This window comes from Myotis myotis, unplaced genomic scaffold (assembly GCF_014108235.1).
Source record: "Myotis myotis isolate mMyoMyo1 unplaced genomic scaffold, mMyoMyo1.p scaffold_m19_p_2, whole genome shotgun sequence".
Taxonomy (NCBI): domain Eukaryota; kingdom Metazoa; phylum Chordata; class Mammalia; order Chiroptera; family Vespertilionidae; genus Myotis; species Myotis myotis.
In genome coordinates, this window is record NW_023416324.1 from 174,727,550 (window position 1) to 174,750,074 (window position 22,525).

Here is a 22,525-nt window from a genome sequence, read left to right on the forward strand (position 1 = left end):
CTTCTTTCCTAAGATTGCTGCGGCTATTTGGGGCCTTTTTTGGTTCCATATACATTTTTGGAGTATATGTTCTAGATCTGTGAAATATGCTGTTGGTAACTTAATAGGGATTGCACTGAATCTATGGATTGCTTTGGGTAGTATGGACATTTTAATGTTAAGTCTACCAATCCACAAACACAGTATATTCTTTGGAGGGTATTTTCTTACATAGGTTTTTGTGATCCCCCTCTATTCCATCCCATTTTCAGCCCCAATCTTTACCCCTTTCTGCTGAGCCTTTTCTGGGTTCAGAAGGGCATATTGATTTGCTTTTTTTGTTAATAACCAACCTGAGCAGGTGGAATCCGTTTCAGTCTGTTCTAAGTTAACGTTCACTCTCTCATTTATTTTTCATTTTGCAAAATGTTGATGTCTCCCATTTATTATTGTCAACTAGTTTCCCTTATCACTGAGTCATGTGCTTTTTTATTATCTTTGTTAATCCTCCCCCAAACATATTTTTTTCCATTGATTTTTAGGAAGAGTGGAAGGGAGGGAGGAAGGTTGAAGAGAATCATGGATGTGAGAGACGCCATCAATTAGTTGTCTCCTACACAGGCTCTGACCAGGGCCAAGGTTCAAACCTGCAATCCAGTTACATGCCCTTGACCAGGAATTGCTCTCAACCCTTTGGTGCAAGGGCCGATCTCTAACCACTGAGAAACACTGGCCAGGGTGTCATGTGTTTTTTTAAGGAATCCTCTTAGTGGTATTTGAACAGGGCTTTGGAGGGAGTAAAAGCCCATGTGTTTAATTTGCTGTATTTAAATGGCTTTGTTTTAAATGTTCCCTTCTACCCTTTTCTATTTTTTAGGCCACTCAAGCATCACAATCCTGTAAGCCTTCCCTAATCACTGCAACTGGAAGGAATCTGTTCCTCCTAAAAAGTTCTATAGGCCACTCTGATCTCTGCCACCCATTTGGTAGAAAGCAGAGGTGCCCTATAGTTATTTGTATTTAACTGACTTTATTGGGTCCATGACATGACCTTCAGATGCTATCCAGGCATTAGATCCTATAACTGGCAAAGCAGAAACTGAGATTGACTAAGGAAAGTAAATAACGCCAAATCCTGGCCAGCCTGTTTTTCCTCTTTAAAAATACTTAGTAATGTCCTTTCACACCTTGAGCATAGTTCACGATCCTCCTCTTCAGCTAACTCCATTCCATCCAACTGAAATGAAGGGAGGCAACCATTTTATCTGTGATTTCCAGGAGGGCCATTGTTACCAGTACCATTTGCCACAATTTAAGTGTCAATAGAGTATAGGTTATTATGAAGACAACAAGAGCTCAAAATGATGAGATAGAAGACCATATGATTGAGGTTAAAGGAGACAATACAGCAGTGACAAACTCCAGCTGCAGAGTCCTGTAACAAAGCCTGGCCCTATCAATTCCCAGTTACAGGACCTCTCTGAACGCCAGGCTCATCTGAAAATGGGGATAAGGCTACATCATAGGGCTGATGTGAGTTAACTAACACATGAAAAGTTTTTAGCAAAATGCCTATTATACAGTAAACTCTCAACATCAGGGGAAAACCTACTTTGCAGGATTTTATTGTTTTTAAGATATCCATTGCTGGCTTGGGTTATATAAGCCTCTGTGGGCAACTTCCCTTCACCTAGGCACTAAATCTGCTGAAGCAAAAAAAACTCTGGCTTATGAGACTCAACTCCTTAGCTTTACCCCGAGAATGATGAGACCTTGCCCTAGCTGGTTTGGCTCAGTGGACAGAGCATTGGCCTGTGGACTGAAGGGTCCCGGGTTCAATTCTGATGCAGGGTACATGCTGAGGTTGTGGGCTCGATCCCCAGTAGGGGGTATGCAGGAGGCGGCCGATCAATGATTCTCTCTCATCATTGATATTTCTATCTCTCTTTCCCTCTCCCTTCCTCTCTGAAATCGATTAAAAAAAAAAAAGTAATGAGATCTTGAGCAAATTTCCTTATCTTTAAGATGAAGAGTAGCCCAGTTCCCCTGATAGTAGTACTGGATCAACTGGACAAAGCATGAGGGACTGGCAGGTGGTTAATGGACTTTATACATGTTTGGCATCATCACTCTCTGGCAGGAAAGTGCTCAGACTGGGGCACTCTCTGGAAACAGGCTCGGGCACACCACTCCAGGATCACAAATAGGTCTGCAGAGATGAACTCCTCCAATATCCAGGAGCCCTGGCAATAGTCAATTAGCAAGGCACCACACTACCACCTAGTGGCCATAACACTCCTCTTCTCCTGCTCCCCCAGGTGTTAAGGCTGTCTTGTCAGAGGTTCAGAACTCTTTGGTCACCAATTTCAACAGCTGATCAGTCAGAGTTGGACAGAAACCAAACACACCCACTCTCTCTTTTTTTAATATTAACAAATACAAGCAGCAGAAAAGGCCAGCTGCTCTCTGCTGCTTCCCGAGGGAAAGCCAAAACACAAAGCTGTGCCTCTGGCCTTCCTCTAACTGCAGGGCCGGCTTAGCTCCTCATTAGGCAGAGCTTTTTTCCAGCCCAACTTCCCTTATCCCAACTCCCCAGTCAGGATGTGAGGCACATGGTTGCTGGCGGCGAGAAGAATACTGTAGTTCCAGCCTCTGCTCCTTTAAGTCTCAGCCAGGATGGTGGTCACTCATATTCTGCAACTAGCCTCTCACTTGCCCTGGCCCAGAAGCCAGGAGGGCCTTCACTCACACCCACAGGAGCAGGCAGTAGGACTTCAGTCATCTTCAGATGACTCCTCTTCTGCTTCTTTTAACCACTGGATGAACCTCTGCAGCTGTAAGACAGCATAGAGGAGAGCTACTGAGGGAGGGGCACATAACCCTCCTGTTCTCCTTGGTGGATAAACAGCTCAAACAATCAGAGTCCCAGGGACCAACCACCCTGTGGGCCAAGGGCCAGACGACCACCATGGCAAGAGGGTATCCTGACTCACCTGTTGGTTCTTGCGCAACTGTCGGCCCTTGTCAGTTGTATCCTTTTGGCTGTACCAGCTTAGGATTGTTTCCTCAGCTAGGATCTCCAACTGGTAGAAAGCCATCAATACCTGCAGAAGGCCAGCAGAGATCTCAGAGACCATGCAGAGTCCAGCAAGATTAATGGATAACAGAGGAAGAGGAGGCAAGATCTTAGCACCTCTCACTACCAGGTTCTTAGCTCTCTTCTACACTGAACAGCCTTCTCCAAAACAGAAAAGAGTAAGCTCTTCACAGTGATACTGGGACAGGTATAACTTCTGGAACTCTTGCTAGGTAGTGCTCTATGCATTCCCAGGGCAAAGCTGTACTATCCCAGCAATGAACACAATACCAGGGATGGATGGTGCTGTTAACCAAACTCCATATTGGATTCATGTCAGTCTCTTTGTTTGTAGCTCCATGGAGGTCACCAAAGCCTGTTTCAAAGCAAATGCAGGACTATGAGTCTTGAGGTGGTATTCACCTTGGCCATGGAAGTACCAAGAGCTTCATGCTCCAGGAAGAAGTCCTCTATGGCTGCCAGCACTTCCAAATGATCAGCTGCACGCTTTATGTAGTTCCTAAAAACAGGGCTCCAGGCCTTGAGCAGCTACGGAAGAAAGGAAAAGGGAGCTGCAACACATGCCTGAGACATATACATGGACAGCAAAGAAAATAAATATTGATAGCATGCATCTTTCATGATATGGGAAGACAAGGAGATGATATAGGCCCTGAGGAATCATATCAGAAGGACTTAGTAACTGCTAGCCGTCAGGGTTGGGGAAAAAGAGGTTCCCCAGCGGTGGTGAAAGGGGGTCAGATATGCAGGCTGCCTCAAAAATACCCATTCCCAGCCTACAGGTTGACCTTATTCTGAGTCAAATCATTTACAGTCAGAGAGTCTAAAGTCCAGATCTGTTCTGGGTATACCTTTGGGGTCTGGTATAGCCTGAATCCTGGAGTCTCAAAGGCCATTCAGGATTGAACCTAACTTGACTCCTCTGGACCAACCAAAGCTGCTCTAGAATCCAGTCTGATTCCAGAGGTGAGGAGAAACACAATATGCCACAACAAGACCTTCTATTCCTGATTTCTTTTAAAATCACCACAGCAAGGATGTGTATTTGCTTCCACCCAACCCCTTGTACTCAGCCCCAATCTTTGCTCACGGGAAGCAGCAGGGCACAGTAGCGGTTTGGATCCAGCGGGGAATCCATTTGTTGCAGGGGGAATTCCAGGACCACGTGGCTCAGTACCTCCATCACCTCCTTTAGGCTTATGTTGTAGGCGTACCTGTGGGGAGACTGTGGTGACACCAAGGCCTTCATTGGCCCTTTCAGCATGCTGTAGGGCTGACTTTGGTAGGACACTGGGGAAGAGGAAGTCAGATGGAACAACGTGGAAGGGAGAATTTTGGAAGGAGAAATATGCCAAGACTAAAACCTAATGCTCTCTTTGCTCCAAATGCTAATGGCTTTGTACATTCGGGATGTCAAGGAAACAGGTTCCTACATGGGAAAGAACCAGGAGAGCCTCTATCTGCCTGGGATTACTCCAGGGAAAGAAAATAGGGAGGGGCTGTTCTTACTTGAGAGAGTTGATCTCTAGGACTAGGTTATCACAAGAAATGTTCTCCTCCTTGCCCCGCTGTAGTGTTCCCAGGACTTCATTCTGGAACACTAAAATCAAAGCAAGAATAAGTTCGTGGGGCCAACATTACTCCAGAAGGTGTTAAGTCATTTAGTTCTGACTTGATACCAAACCTCTCCTGGGAGGAATACAAGTCTTTGGCTGGTTGATCCAGATAAAGAATAAACTGGAGGTTTTCCTCTTTCATCCCAAGATACCGCTTCCCTGGCCACTCACCTTTGATGTCATCCATCTGTGGGGAGCCTGCCCGGCTATCTAGCTCCTCAGAATCCATACTTCGCTCACTTTCTGTTTCACTTTCTTCTTCTATGTTGATCGTGAGTCCTGAGAACCCATAAAGGGTGAGAAAAAAGAAAAATAAGGAATGAGCCATTGACAGAGAATCATATATATGGCCTGTCTGCATGAATAAAGCAGTGAACAAGTAGTCTGATTCTGAAGTGTTCACTCTCCTTTAAAATGTTCTGATTCAGAAAGGGTGTGTGTGTGTGTGGCAGGAATAGGCCTATCTCACCCCACAGATTCTGCCGTAGTTCTTCCTCTTCTTCCATGTTCATGTCTGCAGCTTTCCAGAGGTAGCCCTGGCCTGCAACTCCGACTTCTGCTGGATTGTAACCTGGAACGACAATGATCTTTAGCAAGGGCCTGTGGAAGTACGCATTCCTCCAGGAGGAAACACTGGTTCTTCTATGGGGCAGAGACACACAATGCCCCACACCTGCTGAGCCTCACACCTTTCAGCTTCACTTTCTCCTTTTCTTGATCAGCCCCAGAATCATCACTGAACTGGCTATCGTCCTCATCTTCCTCTGCATCTGGAGGATGCAAAGAGATCACCGAGCCCTCAGGCAGTGTGATGTTTGGACCCACTACCACCTAGGGGAGAAAAAAGGAGTGGGTGGCACAGATCCATTAGTGTGCTGGGGAAAATTACATTCTGACAAAGACAGTGACTAAGCCAAGTAGCAGGCAAATGAAACCACTGGATTTGGAATCTCAGTTCGGGCTGAATTATAGGTGGACATAGGTCCCTTCTGGTTTAGCATGACCACCACTCAGTTTGGGGCCTGTACAGAGTATGGAACCGGTTCTCACCTGGGAAGTGAGGACACAGTGTGGCTTCAGTGTAACTTGTTCCTTGACCTCAGCATTGTCACAAAGCAGAGACTGATGGATCTGTGCTCCAGCAGCCACTCGAACACCCTGCCACAGGTAGGCCTGGTCCAGCACCACGTTATCACCTGGCTCAGGACAGGAAGAACTCCTGGTCACTCAGGGCTCCAACTCCAGACCAGGGCTATTCCTGGAAGACATGGCTGACTGATACCAGCATAGCTCCCATCCAGCTCAAATACTCCATCCCCCAACTCACCAGAAATACCTGCTTCCCTTCTAAGCCCAGGCCTGAGAGTAGAACATTGCTCAGCCTGACCATCCTCCACCAGGTTTATGACAGCTTATATGATTTGGCTGGAGAATAGTGGGCAAAGGCCCTGAAGGTGGGATTGTGCTGTAGTACTATCACACAGGACTTAAGAACCTGAGAACCCTCAAGATTTCTGGGGACCTCTAGAACTCAAGAAACTTATTAGATTCATGTCCATATCTATCCCACCTCTTCTTGTACATTTTGAATTAAAATCTTATTGGTCTTTTAAAGAGGCAGTTCAATTGAAAGAATCACATTCCTACATCTAAAGTGAGTCACTAAGAGGCTAACCAGACAGTATGACAGAGTAAAAAGGACACTGGACTTAACAATCAGAATACTTAGATTTAAGCTCCAGCACTGCCTCTTTAGCTATGACCTTGGGCAACACAACCTCTTTGAGCCTTACCTATAAACTGGGGATAAGTAACACCTTCCTCACAAGGTTTTAGTGAGGATTAAATGAAATAATGTATGCAAAAGGTCTTTGTAAGCTGTAATGTACAGATGTTGTTATTGCATGTTAATTATCCACTTGGTCTTGAATATGAATACAGGGTACCCGGGAATGTGAGGAATCACCCAGTAAGAGGCTCACAGGGCACAAACGACAGCCTCACCGTTTTTACCTCTCTGTTCCCTCCTTTGTTAAGGGAGCCACTCTAGTTCCCTATTCTCAAGGACTAGTCCTGTCTCCTCTGGAGACATGGGCCTCCCCAGGTTCCTACTCTTAAGATGACTGGCTTGACTCCCCCACCTGTGCTCACCAATGTGACAGCCAGGGCCAATGACACTATTGGTGATGGAGCAATTGCTGCCAATGACAGTGCCAGAGCCCAGGAGCACATTTTCCTCCAGGATGCTGCCATGGCCCAGGCTGACCTCAGGCCCTCGGTAGATGTTGTGCCGGGAATGAGTGCAGTTCTGAGTTGTGTTGTCAGTGAAGTTTGCCTCTGGGGTGAGAGGGTAGACCCATCGGCGGATGACATCAGCGCAGACAGCTGCATACATGTGTAGGTTGGAGACTCGGGCACCATATTCCCTAGTTGTCACATGCATGTGGATCTGGTTCCCTAGAATCTGAGGACAAGGAAAGGGAGGTCGCCCAAGCAAGCAAGAGAGGAAGAACAACCCCAGGTACAATACTTTTCTTACCTTTGTAAGTTTCCCTCTGCCACTCAATGTCACAAATGGCCTGAGACTTTTCTTTGTGTACTGCTTCCCCCCCAACCCCAGCTATTTTCCTCTCTCCTAAGGCTCAATAAAACAGAAAAGGGGATTGGGGGGCTTGAGGACACATTTGTAATACCTTAACTAATAAAAAAAAAATAAATAAAATTAGTAGATGAAAAAAAAACAAAAAACAAACAAACAAAAAACAGAAAAGGGGACCAAAAGTTATCTGCATGAAATGAAATCTTAGCCCTCTTTTATTATTTTGTTAAAAAAATTTTTTAAATTTATTGATTGATTTTAGAGAGAGAGAGAGAGAGAGAAACATCAATCTGCTGTTTCACCCATCCACGCATTCACTGGTTCACTCTTGTATGTGCCCTGGTAGGGGATTGAACCCAAAACCTTGGCATATTGGGAGGATGCTTCAACCAACTGAACTACCCAGCCAGGCTTAGTGCTCTTTTAAAGAGGCACTGGGAGCCTTTTCTTACCTCCTCATTCACTAATAGGCCTCGCACAAAGTCGTCCCGAGTTTGGTAGTCAAAGTTGTCTGTAAAGAGTTGAGCCACCTATGGGAGGAAGTTGGATGGGGTCAAGGTTAAGTGCTAGTCACTGGAAGCAAAGATAAGTCCCCAGAGACCTATCAGACCTATGACAGTGGGACAAGGGCCAGAATCCCAATATTGGGGTCAAGATGACAGCAACTATGTGCTGTAGAACAAATTAGAGAAAGAGGGAGTAGAAATATGCCCCTGGCCTTCTGGGGACGGGGAAGGGAAGTAACACATCCTCAGAGTTCTACTCTTTGATGTGCAGCCCTGACCGTGAAGGGTTCACCTGAGGAGAGCAGATGCTGATATGACAATCCAGTAAATCATAGCGAATCTCCACTCCATCTCCACTTCCCCGGAACAAACTCTATGGAGAGAAGTTACAAGGATTTTAACCAGTCACACTGAATCCTGTCACTTTCCCACTTCAAAAAACCCAGACACCCACACACCAGAGGAAAAGAAAAACGTCGAAGGCCTTGGGTCTTCTGAAAATGGAGAACTCGGTTTGTGGCACTATCCATAGCCACTACCACATTGTCCTCATGGCAACGAGTTGGGTGACTGGGGGATGATTCCTTGAAGATCATTGTCATCACAGACACATTTTTTTCTAGCTTTCGCCTCAACCTACAAAGGATAGGAGGGAGAGAGTCTTAGGGCTCTGCTGGTCCCATACCGTTGTCCCTACCATTTTCCCATCCTGACCTGTGTTCCTCCAGGGCTCTGGTAATATTGATGTTTGAGATGACGTCCCCATATACCAGAAGGAAGTCGGAGCGCACCAAGGCCTTGGCATCAACATCACGGAGAACATCCCCCAGTGATCGATATAGATCTGATGTAATTATTCGAACCACATTGAGAGATGTAGGGCGGCACCACTTGGATTTCCTAAAGGAAGTGGGGGGGGGGGGTGGTGGCAGTGAAGGGATTGAGTAAATCAAACATAAAGATCATGTAGAACTTCCCCATTTTCTCCCCCAATCAACATTCATATTCCTTCTCTGGCTTTTCTGAATTCCTGCCAGCGTCCCTCAACTTCAAAGAGCTTTATGAACTTATAATGAATGGTTTCAGCATCCTGTGTCACCAGGCTTGTTTTATGGGTTAGAGAAGCATGGTTATTTCCTCTCCATAGCCTAACCCCTATCCCCAAACATGGATTTGAATTCAAATTCCTGCTGAGACTTAGGCTATACAAAGTTTCCTGGGAACACACTTTTCATGCCACTTTTCTCCTTTCAAAACCCAGACCAAATGTAGGAACTGTCTATTGGAGACTATGCTAATAACCAAGTCTTTATTTCCTAAGCTTCCATAAGTCCTGACATTTACTTTTCCACGAAGATTTCACCAAACATTTGTTACGTGCTTATTATGTGTTTGGTAGTAAACTAAGCACTGAGAATACTAAGATGAGGAACACCACATTTAGTGGCTTACCACAGCAATAAAAAACAAAACAAAACAAAAAAACAAACAAAAAAAGCAACCCCCCCAAAACAAAACAAACAAACACAAAAAAGAACAAAGATGAGGAACAGCTCAATATTTAGAAACTCAGTGGAAAAACAAACATGTTACTCTTATAACTTCCATTTTGGAGCCATTCAATAAAAAGCAAAACCCACTGGGATCAGACTTTATAAGAGAGTCAGGAAAAACCCAAAGGCTATCCTTTAATCTTTGTCACAGTTTCAACTGCTCACCTCTGATAAGTGAAGAGAATACCCTTAGACCTTATGATGGCCTCGACATAGACACATTTTCCCCTTATTTATTTATATTCATCCTTAGAAAACTGGACAAAAATGGTGAAACATGGAAAGAAAAGTTGCAGGGCCTTACAGTAAATGTTCCTTGATTTGAGCAGCTTTCCAACAACAAAACACAAAGGTTTCCTGTACGCCTGTGGCAGTCAGAAATTCCAAAGTGTAGTCAATTAATGCCACGTTGGCCAGCGGCAAGAGGGCCTGGAGGGCAGATGAAAAAAATGTGAAGTCTTGAATCTGGCCCTCTACGTACCTTTCTTTCTCCCATTACAACAACAATTTTCACTCCTATATCAGTGTTTCCAAATGCTATAGTTTTGTTTTATCTTTCAAACTTAAAAGTAATCAGGCTTCTGCCTTTGATGTTCATAGCATGCTCCAAGCATTAGTCTAGCAGTGGTTCTTAACCTGTGGGTCGCGACCCCTGAAAATACATCCTGCATATCAGATATTTACATTACGATTCATAACAGTGGCAACATTACAGTTATGAAGTAGCAACGAAAGCAATTTTATGGTTGTGTCGCCACAACATGAGGAACTGTATTAAAGAGTCGTGGCATTAGGAAGGTTGAGAACCACTGGTAAGGTGTTGCAATTTGGATATAGTAAGCATAAAATCTACTTGCTTAGCATCAATCAGATACAGAGCTCTTATAGGAGACCCCTCTGACAAAGGAGACTACTGGAAATCAATTTTATCTCCAGAAACTTAAGCGTTGCTAAGGCCCTTTCCCCATAAAATTTCCTTCCTTGATCCCTTTCTAAGAGTCGGGGGCTAGCCAACCTCAATCACCTGTCCAAAATGCATCGCCATGAGGCTTTTTGCTGGGAGTGAGGAGTCAAGGATTTTCCCTGAACTGAACGCAGTTCCCTCTCTCTGAACTAGGAAGGTCTGAGTGACCCAGCAGTATCCAGGACTAGCTCATAGCTCAGTGTCCAGACCAGGGATTTCCAACCGGTGTGCCACAAGAAATCTTAAAACATGCAAATACCTGGCTAATTAGTTAGTCAGGGGCACTGACCACTTTTCCCTTAGATTGTCCAATACAAAATGACAACAGCCAACACAACGACAGGTATCCGGTGTTAAAGAATCAACATTACCAGTATACCTATTTTTGGTCAGATCAGATATATATATATATATATATATATATATATATATATATATATATATATATATATATATATATTTGGGGTGCCGCAGAATTTTTGTAATTAGCTTATCTGTGCCGTGAGATGAAAAAGGCTGAAAATAGCTGGTCTAGACAACAAGACAGAGGCTGCTGGCCACCAGCCACTAAGCCTGTTCTGCGCCTTTGGACAGATGGCACTGGCTGTCATTGAAACCTGGAAGGGAAAAGGGCACTGCACCGAGACCCAAAAGAACTGTCCCTCTGGGATCAGACCCGTCTGCACCTTTTTTAGGCAAAAGGAGGCGATACTCCCTTTCACCTAAGGATTTCTTTTTTTGTCTCCGCAGAAAGGCCTCGCAGCCTCCTCAGGGGGCGTCGACTCTCCGCGTGAGGGCTTCTCACAAGCGCTGCTTCTCCCATTTAGCCCTCCCAAGCCCCCCAAACCCGAGTTAGACAGCACGGCCACGGCTGCCAGCCTCTCCCGCGGTCGGGCTCTGCCAGTCTGCTTGCCCTTCTCCTAACTAGATACACCCGATTTCGGGCAAGGAGGTTGGACACGCGTCTTCCCGGAGCACGCCTCCCCCCCGGCAGACGGAAGGCTAACCAGCTCCAGCCCCCGCCGCTCCGGGCCCTCCGACTGCTCTCTCCCAGGCGCTCACCCGAGGCTGGTCCTTGGAGATGGGGAAGAAGCGGCGGTTGAAGCTATCCGCCACCAGAACGGCTTGTAGGGGCGGCGGCGGTTCCTCCTCCGCCGCTCGGGCTCCCCCCCCGCCGCCGCCGCCGCCTCCCGGCCCGCAGACACTGCGCTTGTTGGCCCGACTGGGCATCGCACCAGGCGGCACCACCACAGGGGTCGCCATCTTCTCTCGGCACCACCACTTCCGCACGGAAACTGACACCGCACGCAGTAGGGGACAAAAAGGACCCAGTACTCAAAACGCGTAGGACCAACGGAGGGAGGGCGGGGAGAGGAGAGTGCGCATGCGCCTCTCCTAGGCGCCGGCCGCGCCAGGAGGCTCAGCAGTTTGGAGCCGGCTTGGGGCGCGGCCGCCGCGAACCTGACTTGTTGAAGCGCTGGGGGTGGGGTCCTATGGACCGCAGACTGGATCTGCAAGTATAGTAGGCCTTCATTTGTACAGGCACAAGATGACATTCTTGCGGGATGATGAGACTTGTGGTCTCTGCGAAGGTGCCAGATCCATTCTGGATATTCTTCCCCGCCCCTAGCTTGTTAAAAATTGTAGCCTTTCGTCATTCTACTCATGCAATGTGACCCGGCACCTTGGGGAGCTCGAGTCAGACATCCCCTTCCCGCAGGGAACTCGGTTTACGTAAACACAAAGCGTGGTATAGTAGGGCGAGTAGTAATTCTCTCGAGCGCCGATTGTGGCCAGGCTCGACACAAGCATGATCTCATTTAGCTCGCCCCACGTCTCCGTGAGAACATACTCATTCGTTCAGCAAACATTTCTTGAACTCTACGAGGGGTGAGGATCACCTGAAAGGCGCGCAGCCCGCCTCTCCGGGCGGTGCGGGAGGAGGAGTCTGGCCGCTGGGCTCTGGGATCCCTCCGCGGCCCCCGGCCTCCCCGGAGCGAGTCCGAGTGTCCGGACCGGCTGCGTGGTGGCCGGCGGCGGGCCGTGGGGTGGGGCCGGGCGGCGACCGACCGCGGGGGAGGTCATGGGAGCGGAAGGCCTCACCGCCTGGCTCTTCCCTCCCTTCCCCCGTGGTCGGCTCCCCGCTTGCCTGCGCTGGGGCCGGGGGTCCATGCGGCCCTTGGGGCCCGGTCGGGGGGGCCGGGGCCTGCGTGGGCCAGCCGCTGGGCCCCATGGGGGGGGCATTGGCTCCCCAGCCCACGGCGGGAGCCCGGCGTGGGCTGCCACCCGCCTGCTGCCCCCCGGACAGGGCCCAGTGCAGCAGCGGCGGCAGCGGAGTGGGGCGCGTGCCCTAGCTCATGGAGGCCGCCATGCTGCAGTGCACCGGCCCCATGGCCGGGCCTGCTCCGAGCGGATGCCGCTCCTCCAGAGCTGGGCCGCTCCACCGGCCGCACCCCGTTTGCTGGGCCTGCGCCGCCCAGACGCGCTGGAGTCCCAGTCTGCCCGCAGGCCGGCTGCGGGTGCTGTGCGGGGGGCCGTCCTGCCTTGTGGCGGGTTCAAGCGGCAGCAGCAGGAGCCGGGCAAGGACTGCGCCCTCCATCTTGCCTTGGGTCCTCCATCTTGGGACGGTACCATGTGCTTCCTCACAGGAAGAAGCCGCTACTAGCCACACCCAGGATTTCTCTGGACTAACCAATAATAATCAAGGGAAGTGCACGCCATCACTATGACCGACTTGCGCCTGGCCAATCAGCGGGGCCCACAGTCCCCTCTCCTGCCCTCACTCCACCCCCCTTTAAAACCCCCTGTCCCATCAGGCGTCTCTCTCTCGGCCACTGGAGCTTACCGTTGCATCGGTGAGTGTGGCAGGGGAGCCAAACCTAGGTTTGAAATAAATGACTCTTTGCTTTTGCATCGGACTGACTGGCTCCCTGGGGGGTCTTGGGAACTTTGAATTCTGGGCACAACACACCCATCTAGTAAGTGGAAGAACTGGTACCCGCTCTGTCTGACTTCATAGTTCCACAATTTTTTTCTGCCAAGTTATGTGGGTGATAAAAATTACTCTTTCGTGGTATCTTCAATCAATCATTCATTCATTCATTCAGCCTCTCAGCATTTATTGAAACCCTACTCTGTCTCCATCAGGGCGCAAATAGGCGTGAATCCAAGAACACTATGCATAAAGTTGAGTGGGTCTGGAGTTAAGCAGCAAGCTTCCCAGGCAGAAGGGACCGTGAGCGCAAAGGTCCGAGGCTCGAGGGGCGCCCACTACCTGGGGAAAGAAGCGGTGGCTGCGGGGGTAACCCCGGGCTGCGGAGTGCGAGACCGTGGGGGGGCGGTGCAGGCGAGGCGAGCCAGCATAGGCGTCCTGCGCAATCAAGGAGCGTTCTCGCCGGGCGGGCGCCCTCTATGCACCTGAGCTCTCTGCATTCTAGATCCGCGGATCCCGCAAACGTCAGCAAAGGCTGTTCCCTCCCACGCGCGCGTTGCCCGTCGGGATGTGGAGTTCGAAAGGCTGACGTTGCTTCTACGTGGCGGTTGCCGCTGGATCAGCGGGACCAGGGCCTCCTCCCGGTGGGATCGAGGAACTTGTCATTTCTGCCCTCTGCTAGTTAATGATAGCGCGGAGAGAGAACCGTTTCTTAAGGATTTTGGAAAATTTAGCCCGGAGAAGGAACGGCTGAAGGCAACTTGGAAAAAGTGTTCACTTAAAATGAGTGTACATTGTAAAGGAAGGTGTTGACTGTCCGGCAAATCCACAGGCGGAAAGAGAGCAGAAGGGTGATTATTAAATAGCACCTGTGATTTGCCTGTAATGGGTGCGCGCGCATGGGTGGGAACAACTTTTGCAGGGATAGGGGTGAGGATGGGGTGTGGAAGCAGGTTCAATTGTAGAAAAATTTTTAAATGACTCTTGAGACCTCGGAAAATGGTGAGTGGTAAATTCAGGCCTTTCTCTGTAGGCAGGTAGCTGATTAGATAAAGGTGTTTTTGTCTGTTTGTTGACATAATATTTTCCCTTTATTTTAGAGCCTAAACGTGCCCCTACTGGGGGGGATTGAATCCGAAACCTGGGTATGTGCCCTAACTGGAATCGAACCTGCGACCCTTCTGTGCACAGGAAGACACCCGGACTACAGGGGCCAGGGCTGATTAGATAAGGTTTTAATGGATGGTCTCAGGGAGAATCTCTCTCAACTTAATTGTTTTGTTTGTTTCAAAACTTAACAACAAAGCAAACAAATATGAGCAAATGCCTTTAGTAGACATTTCTTCAAAGATATATAAATGGCCAATAAGCACATGAAAAGATGCTCAACAACACTAAAAATTAGGGTATTGCAAATCAAAACTGCAATGAGATATCACTTCATTAGGATGGCTACTGTAAGAAACAAAACAAAACAGAGAATACCAAGTGTTAGTGAGGATGTGGAGAAATTGGAACCCTTGTGCATTGTTGGTGGCAATGTAAAATGTTACAGGAGCTGTGGAAAACATGTAGGTGTAATTGTAGAAATTTTTTGTATGGTGGTTCTTCAAAATATAAAATATAGACTTGCCATATGATCCAGCAATTCTAGTTCTGGGTGTATACCCAAAATAAGGGAAAACAGGCACTCAAACAGATACGTATTTATTTTAAAATGCATTTCTGTTGATTTTAGAGAGGAAGGGAGGGAGAGATAAAAACAGCAATGATGAGTAAAAATCATTGATCGGCCGCCTCCTGCACACCCCTCATTGGGGATTGAGCCTGCAACCCGGGCATGTGCCCTGACCAGGAATTGAACTGTGACCTCCTGGTCAATGTGCAACCATTGAACCACGCCAGCCAGGCTCAAACAGATATTTATATACCCATGGTCATAGCAGCATTATTCACAATAGATAAAACATGGAAGCAACCCAAGTGTTCATTGATAGATGAATGGATAAGCAAAATGTGGTATATACATACAATGGAATATTATCCACCTCAAAAAGGAAGAAAATTCTGATATAAGATATAACATGGATGAAAATTGAGGTTATTATGCTAAGTGAAATAAGCTAGTTACAAAAAGAAAAATATTGTATGATTCCATTTATATGAGGTATGTAGAGTAGTAAGATTCATATAGCCAGATTGTAGAACGGTTGTTGCCAGGGGTTTGGGGGGAGGAGGAAATGGGGGTTATTATTTAATGGGTAGAGTTTCAGTTTTGCAACATGAAAAGAGTTATATGGATAGACGGTGGTGATGGTAGCACAATAATGTGAATGTACTGAATGTCACTGAACTGCACACTTAAAAATGGTTAAAATTGTAAATTTTATGTTATATATATTTTATCACAATAAAAAAATTGGAAAAAAACTTACTGGAAAGATAATGAAAACCACCAATACATAATGACACCCCCACCCTCCCCCCACCCCTCCCACACACAAACTCTATAATAAAAATCCCTTCCCCTACTTCTCTCATCCTACTCAACCCCTGGAGTTATAACCATCTATCTATATATATAAAAGCCTAATATGCAAATTGTCCCCTTGGGAGTTTGACCGGGAGACTGGGAGTTCAATCGCTCGCTATGATGTGCCCTGACTATTAGGGAAGGAAGACCCTGGCTGGCAGCCGGAAGGCCCTGATTGGCCCTGATTACTGGCCAGGCCTAGGGACCCTACCCATGCAGAAATTTTGTGCACTGGGCGTCTAGTTATTAATAAGTTGGTGGGCATTCTTTCCATTTCCCCCTGAAGTTTATATATTGATATATCTGTATTTATAAATATACTAGAGGCCCAGTGCATGAATTCGTGCAAGGGTGGGGTTCCTTGGCCTGGCCTGCAATTGGGGCCGATGGGGGCCAGCTGGCCGGGGGGAAGGACTGGAGGAGGTTGGCCGGCTGTGGGAGGTTGGCTGTGAGAGTGCACTGATCACCAGGGGGCAGCTCCTGTATTGAGCATCTGACCCCTGGTGGTCAGTGTGCATCATAGGTACCAGCCGGTCGTCTGGTCGTAATGGTCACTTAGGCTTTTATATATATAGATTATATGCCTAAATACACATATACCATATACACATATTCAAAATACATATATGTATGCCCAGCTGGCTTGGCAGTGGTTGAGCATTGACCTATGAGGCAGGAGGTCACAGTTCAATTCCTGGTCAGGGAATACTAGTATGCCTGGGTTGCAGGCTTGAGCCCCAGTAAATGACTACAGGAGGCATGCAGGAGGCAACCAATCGGTGATTCTCATCATCGATATTTCTCTCTCCTTCTCCCTTCCTCTCCGAAATCAATAAAAATGTGTATAAAAAACCAAAAAAGAACTCCCCCAACCCCATGCATATAAAGTATCTACATGTATATTCACACACAGACTTATGTCTAGAGACAGTGTACTAGATGATTATATGCTGGTACTCCAGAGCCAGAGTTCTTGAGTTGCATTCCAGGCTCTAGTCATTTACTAGGTGTTTAGCCTTGGGCAAATTATTTAATCTCTATGCCTAGACTTCCTCATCTTTGAAATGGGAGAATAATACCTAACCTTAAAAGATTGTGAGGATTACATGAGATAATATGTGAAAAGTTCTTAGAACACTGTTTGACACATTATCAATACAATTTAAGTATTAGCTATTATGATGATGATGCATTTTGTCTGCAACTTATTTTTATTTAATATATAGTGTGATGTAGACAAATCTAGCTTTTTTAATGATTCCATTCTGTAGTATGAATATACCATTATTTATCCAATTATTTCTTTTTTTAAAAAAATATATTTTATTGACTTTTTACAGAGAGGAATGGAGAGGGATAGAGAGTTAGAAACATAGATGAGAGAGAAACACCGATCAGCTGCCTCCTGCACACTCCCCACTGGGAATGTGCCTGCAACCAAGGTACATGCCCTTGACCGGAATCGAACCTGGGACCCTTGAGTCCGCAGGCCGACGCTCTATCCCCTGAGCCAGACCGGTTAGGGCCAATTATTTCTTGATTAATAAACATAAAATTTTTTTGCTATTATACATAATGCTGCAACAAGCATACAAGCATCCTCCTATTGCTCTCTTTATATATCTGCATTTCTTTCTTTTTTTAAATTGATTTTTAGAGAGAGAGTGGAAGGGAGAGAAAGAACACTGGTTTGTTGTTCCACTTATTTATGCATTTATTGGTTGTTTCTTTTTAAAAATATATTTTTATTTCAGAGAAGAAGGGAGAGAGGGGGAGAGAGAGAGAGGGAGAGATAGATAGATAGAGAGAGAGAGCAATGATGTGAGAGAAACATTTATTGGCTGCCTCCTCCATGCCCCTACTGGGGATTGAGCTTGCAACCGAGCATGTGCCCTGACTGGGAATCAAACCATGATCTCCTGGTTCATAGGTTCACGCTCAACCACTGAACCATGCCAGCCAGGCTGATTGATTCTTGTAGGTGCCCTGATTGGGGATTGAACCTGCAACCTTGGTGTATCAGGACAAACACTCTAACCAACTGAGCTATCTGGCCAAGGCTTGCATTTATTTCTTAGATATATAATTCCCATGGCAGGGGACATGCTGTTAAACTCACTGGGAAGTCTGGGGAGGCTTAATTGTTTATGGTGTTATTATTTCATCGCTGCCCATGAAAAATGTGCCATTTTGCCCTTACACCAGCAATGTATGAGAGTGCCTTTCCCCCCATAGCCTCTCTAACAGAGTATGTTGTCAACAGTTTGGACTTTCTGCCAGTTTATAGGAAGAAAAAGTGTAGTTTTAATTTGTATTTCTCTTGTTTTGACTAGGATTGAACATCTTCCCATGTTAAAAGACATTTGTATTTCTTTGGTCAACTGTCAGTACTGGTTCTCTTCGTAAATTAATATATCGGCATTAGGTTTCAAAAGGAGTCTTGAATATCAATCAGTCTATGTAAGCTCCATGAAAATCAGGGCTTTCTGTCTGTTTTAGTTACTACTGTATCCCATATGTCATCTGGCAAATGCTCCATAAATATTTGCTGAATGAATGACTGGTTGTTGCTAGTCAGTAAATGTAATGAGAGTCTTATCAACTTTAGACAATAAATAAAAGTAATTACAGCTCTAGCTGGTTTGGCTCAATGGATAGAGCATTGGCCTGGGAACTGAAGGGTCCCAGGTTCAAATCCGGCAAGGGCACAAGCCTGGATTACAGGCTTGATCCCCAGTAGAGGGCATGCAGGAGGCAGCTGATCAATGATTCTTTCTCATCATCATTGGTGTTTCTATCTCTCTCTCCCTCTCCCTTCCTCCCTGAAATCAATAAAAATATATTTTAAATAAAAGTAATTTCAGGCCCTCCCAAGCTGAAGCTCATGTTTTTTGGTTTTTAATTGTGGTGAAATACACATAACAAAATTTATTATCTTAATCATTTTTAAGTGTACAGTTCAGTAGTGTGAAGTACTGGCAACTGCTATCCTACTATCTGTCTCTATGAATCTGACTACTCCAAATACCTCATATAAGTGAAATCATATAATGTTTGTTCTTTTGTTACTAGTTTATTTCACTTTACATAATATCCTCAAGGTTCATCCATTTTGTAGCATATATCAGAATTTCATTACTTTTTAAGGCTGGATAATATTCCACTATATGTATACTTTATATATTGTTCATTCATTTATTTATCAATGCACACTATTGTGGGTGGTGGGCGGATGGGGGAGCGGCGGGGTCAAGCATGGCAGACCACATTTTCTCTATTCCCCTCTAGCCTCGCGCCTGGACTCTGCCCCTGGGCTAAATCGGCAACATGAGTGGCAACAACTTGGATGAGAAAGATGACTTTGATGAGCAGTTGCGAATGCAAAAGTTGTATGGAGACACTAAGGATGGAGATACCCAGAAAGATCCCAGTAGAGAAACCAATTCTTTCAGGCAGCAGCCAGATGACACCCCCTACGAGTGGGACCTGGATAAGAAGGCTTGGTTCCCCAAGATCACTGAAGATTTCATTGCTACATATCAGGCCAATTATGGCTTTCCTAATGATGGTGTGTCTAGCTCTACTGCAAATGTTCAAGATGTTAGTAGTAGGCCTGCAGAGGCAACTCCTCAAAGAAAAACTTCTGAACCCAGTGATCCCAAAAATAGGGGAGAAAAGAGAAAGGCTGAATTAGGATGGTTTCATGTTGAAGAAGACAGAAATACAAATGTATATGTGTCTGGCTTGCCTTCAGACATTACACTGGATGAATTTATACAGCTCATGTCCAAGTTTGGCATTATTATGAGAGATCCTCAAACAGAAGAATTTAAAGTCAAGCTTTACAAAGATAATCAAGGAAATCTTAAAGGAGATGGGCTTTGCTGTTATTTGAAGAGGGAATCTGTGGATCTTGCATTAAAACTTTTGGATGAAGATGAAATTAGAGGCCACAAATTACATGTCGAGGTGGCAAGGTTTCAACTGAAGGGGGAATATGATGCCTCTAAGAAGAAGAAGAAGTGCAAGGATTATAAGAAAAAGCTATCTCTGCAACAAAAGCAGTTGGATTGGAGACCTGAGAGAAGGGATGGGCCATCCCGAATGCGCTGCGAGCGAGTTGTCATCATCAAAAATATGTTTCATCCCATGGATTTTGAGGATGATCCATTGGTGCTGAATGAGATCAGAGAAGATCTCCGAGTAGAGTGTTCAAAGTTTGGACAAATTAGGAAGCTCCTTCTGTTTGATAGACACCCAGGTGGTGTGGCCTCTGTGTCCTTCAGGGATCCAGAGGAAGCTGATTATTGTATTCAGACCCTTAATGGACGGTGGTTTGGTGGCCGTCAAATCACTGCCCAAGTGTGGGATGGAACTACAGATTACCAGGTGGAGGAGACCGAAAGAGAAAGGGAGGAAAGGTTGAAAGGATGGGAGGCTTTCCTCAGTGCTCCTGAGGCCAATAAAGGTCTTGGCTGTTCAAAATCCATCTGTGCTTCAGAAAGGGCAGGGCCTTCTAGAGGAAGACATTTTTCAGAGCACCCTAGCTCATCTAAAATGAAGGCTCAAGAAGCTGCAACTCAAATGGAATCTGAAGAACCTGTAGATGAAAAGTTTGAAAAAACCAAGGATGGGGGAGAATTTGAAGAATATGCTAAAGAAAGTGACCTCAAACGAGAGGCTGAAGAATGCTATCCCCAAAAAGAATCTGAAAGAAGGTATGAGGAAGGCTACCCCCAAAGAGATTGTAGAGACTGCCTTGAAAAAGAGTCTGGAGAAGGTAGTCCCAAAAAAGAGTTGGAAGTGGTTAGTCCTAAAAAAGAGGCTAAAGTGAATGGCCCTGGAAGAGAATCCAAAAAGCGACTGAAAAATAATTTTGAAGAGAATGGCTTTGAAAAGGAGTCTAAAGAAGATGGTCCCAAGAAGGAGTCTGAAGAAGAGAATGGCCCCCAAAAGGAGTTTGAAGAAAATGAGTTGGAAAGAGAACCTGAAGAAGACTGCTCTGAAAAGCTGTTTGAAGATGGTCCTGAAAAAGAATTAGAAGAAAATGGCCCCCAAAAAGAGTTTGATGAGAATGGCTCCGACAAGGAGTTTAATGAAAATGTGCTCGAAAAAGAGTTAGAAGAAAATGACTCTGAAAAATCAGAATTTGAAGATGACAACTCTGAAAAAGTGTTTGATGAGGAGGGCTCTGAGACAGACTTTTACGAAGAATCAGATGAAATGGAAGGAGAAGGAGATACATATGAAAAAGTTTTTGATGAGGAGTCTGATGAAAAAGAGGACGAAGAAGATGCAGATGAAAAGGAGGAAGGAGATGATGCAGATGAAAAGATGTTTGAATATTCAGATGAAAAAGAAGATGAAGTGGATGCAAAGGAGGATGTAGAAGGTATAGATGAAAACATGTTCGAAGATGGTGATGCCAACGAGAAGTTGTTTGTAGAGGATTCCTGTGAGAAGTTGTTCGATGATTCTGATGAGAACGGGACGGTGGGTGGTTTGGGGCATGTTCAGGAAGAAGGGGCCCTGTCCACAGGCAGCAGCTTTATCCTCAGTGATGATGATGATTATGATGACATTTAATCCCTTAAATTTGCTTTTGAGAGAAATTCCTCCACTACATTTTGCCTATGCTCTAGGGGAATTACTAGTAGTGTTAATGAACATTGCATAGTGACAGGGTGCCTTCAGATTAATGCATTGACTTTTTCATTGTTCCCGTACTTAATGATCATAAATATTTGTTAATTGGCTGTTCAGTTAAAGCTTCATAGTCTAATGCAAGTAAACTGGATACTCGTTCTTTGTCAGATTTGTTAAATACATGCAGAATATTTTTTAAAAGTATTCTGGTGAAAGTTTGTGATATTCAAAAATTAAAATAAGTTGTTAATATGCAGAAACTGAAAATTGGACTTGAGTTAAATTGCATTTTAATTTTTTTGTTATTTGCTTTGTTCATATTTAAGTTTAGTTTTTGAAGGATTTGAAAAATCCCATAGGCGTCTCCTTGCTTCCAGCTTAGCTCCTATTTCTCCTCTCTAAATCAGAGCATGTTACTAAATTTATAAGGCAAATAGCACTTTGGAATTTCCCCCTGCCCAGTCCTTGCAAGTTACTTTTATTTGTTTTCTCTTTTACTCTCTTTCCATGAAAATTGACTATTAGATGCACAGGAGGGAACTTCCTGAGGTCCACCTACAGTTTTCATTACTAAAAATACAGAGAAGGAGATTAGAATACCACTCTGTGCTGTGTGGCCCCTTTAGAAGTTGATTGGAATTGTGGGGCCTCTCCCCAGAAAAGTGCACACACTGCACAACTTTTTGAATACAGTTTGGAAGGTTTATTGATCACTTGGAGTTTAAGAATGTCGTCATTCATACTTCAGTTTTGTGTTTTTGTTCTAGTATGGTGCCTAGTACTGTGCTAAATTGTGTAGTCCCAATAAAATGTTGGGTCTTTCTTGCTTATGCTTTCCAAATTAAATATTGATGAATTGACTTCTGCTGAAGCATTAAGAAGTTTTTCTTATAAATCAGAAGCATTGAAATAAACTGCATTGATGCTTTTTCATTATAAAAACTCCTTACCATTGTGAATAATGCTGCTAAGAGCATCCTATCTAATAAAAGAGAAACATGGTAAGTAGCCGTACCTCCGCTACCCTTCCCATTGGCTAATCAGGGCGATATGCAAATTAACTGCCAGCCAAGATGGCGGCCAGCAGCCAGGCAGCTTGA

General features: G+C 45.4%; 2 protein-coding genes across 3 annotated transcripts; one reads left to right on the top strand and one right to left on the bottom strand.

The window, feature by feature from the left end:
* Positions 1 to 992: 992 nt before the first annotated feature.
* Positions 993 to 12,248, bottom strand: EIF2B5 (eukaryotic translation initiation factor 2B subunit epsilon). 2 transcript variants are annotated; one of them, XM_036349919.1, is made up of 16 exons: positions 11,377 to 12,236; positions 9,655 to 9,779; positions 8,512 to 8,697; positions 8,256 to 8,433; positions 8,090 to 8,170; positions 7,744 to 7,821; positions 6,844 to 7,156; positions 5,743 to 5,888; positions 5,382 to 5,523; positions 5,162 to 5,263; positions 4,864 to 4,971; positions 4,586 to 4,676; positions 4,167 to 4,290; positions 3,479 to 3,604; positions 2,973 to 3,083; positions 993 to 2,813 (listed from the first exon to the last, which is right to left on the bottom strand). In XM_036349919.1, the coding sequence occupies exons 1-16, from the start codon at positions 11,575 to 11,577 to the stop codon at positions 2,754 to 2,756; spliced, it is 2,172 nt and encodes a 723-aa protein (XP_036205812.1). In that variant the 5' UTR covers positions 11,578 to 12,236; the 3' UTR covers positions 993 to 2,753. The 2 variants fall into 2 exon arrangements, 1 of the variants encoding a protein (XP_036205812.1); XR_004974070.1 differs by lacking the exons at positions 993 to 2,813; positions 4,167 to 4,290 and having other exon boundaries at positions 3,021 to 3,083; positions 11,377 to 12,248.
* A 1,473-nt stretch (positions 12,249 to 13,721) lies between these two features.
* Positions 13,722 to 21,642, top strand: LOC118674980 (HIV Tat-specific factor 1 homolog). Its single transcript, XM_036347082.1, has 3 exons — positions 13,722 to 14,097; positions 14,347 to 14,391; positions 19,068 to 21,642. The coding sequence occupies exon 3, from the start codon at positions 19,107 to 19,109 to the stop codon at positions 21,363 to 21,365; it is 2,259 nt and encodes a 752-aa protein (XP_036202975.1). The 5' UTR covers positions 13,722 to 14,097; positions 14,347 to 14,391; positions 19,068 to 19,106; the 3' UTR covers positions 21,366 to 21,642.
* Positions 21,643 to 22,525: the final 883 nt, after the last annotated feature.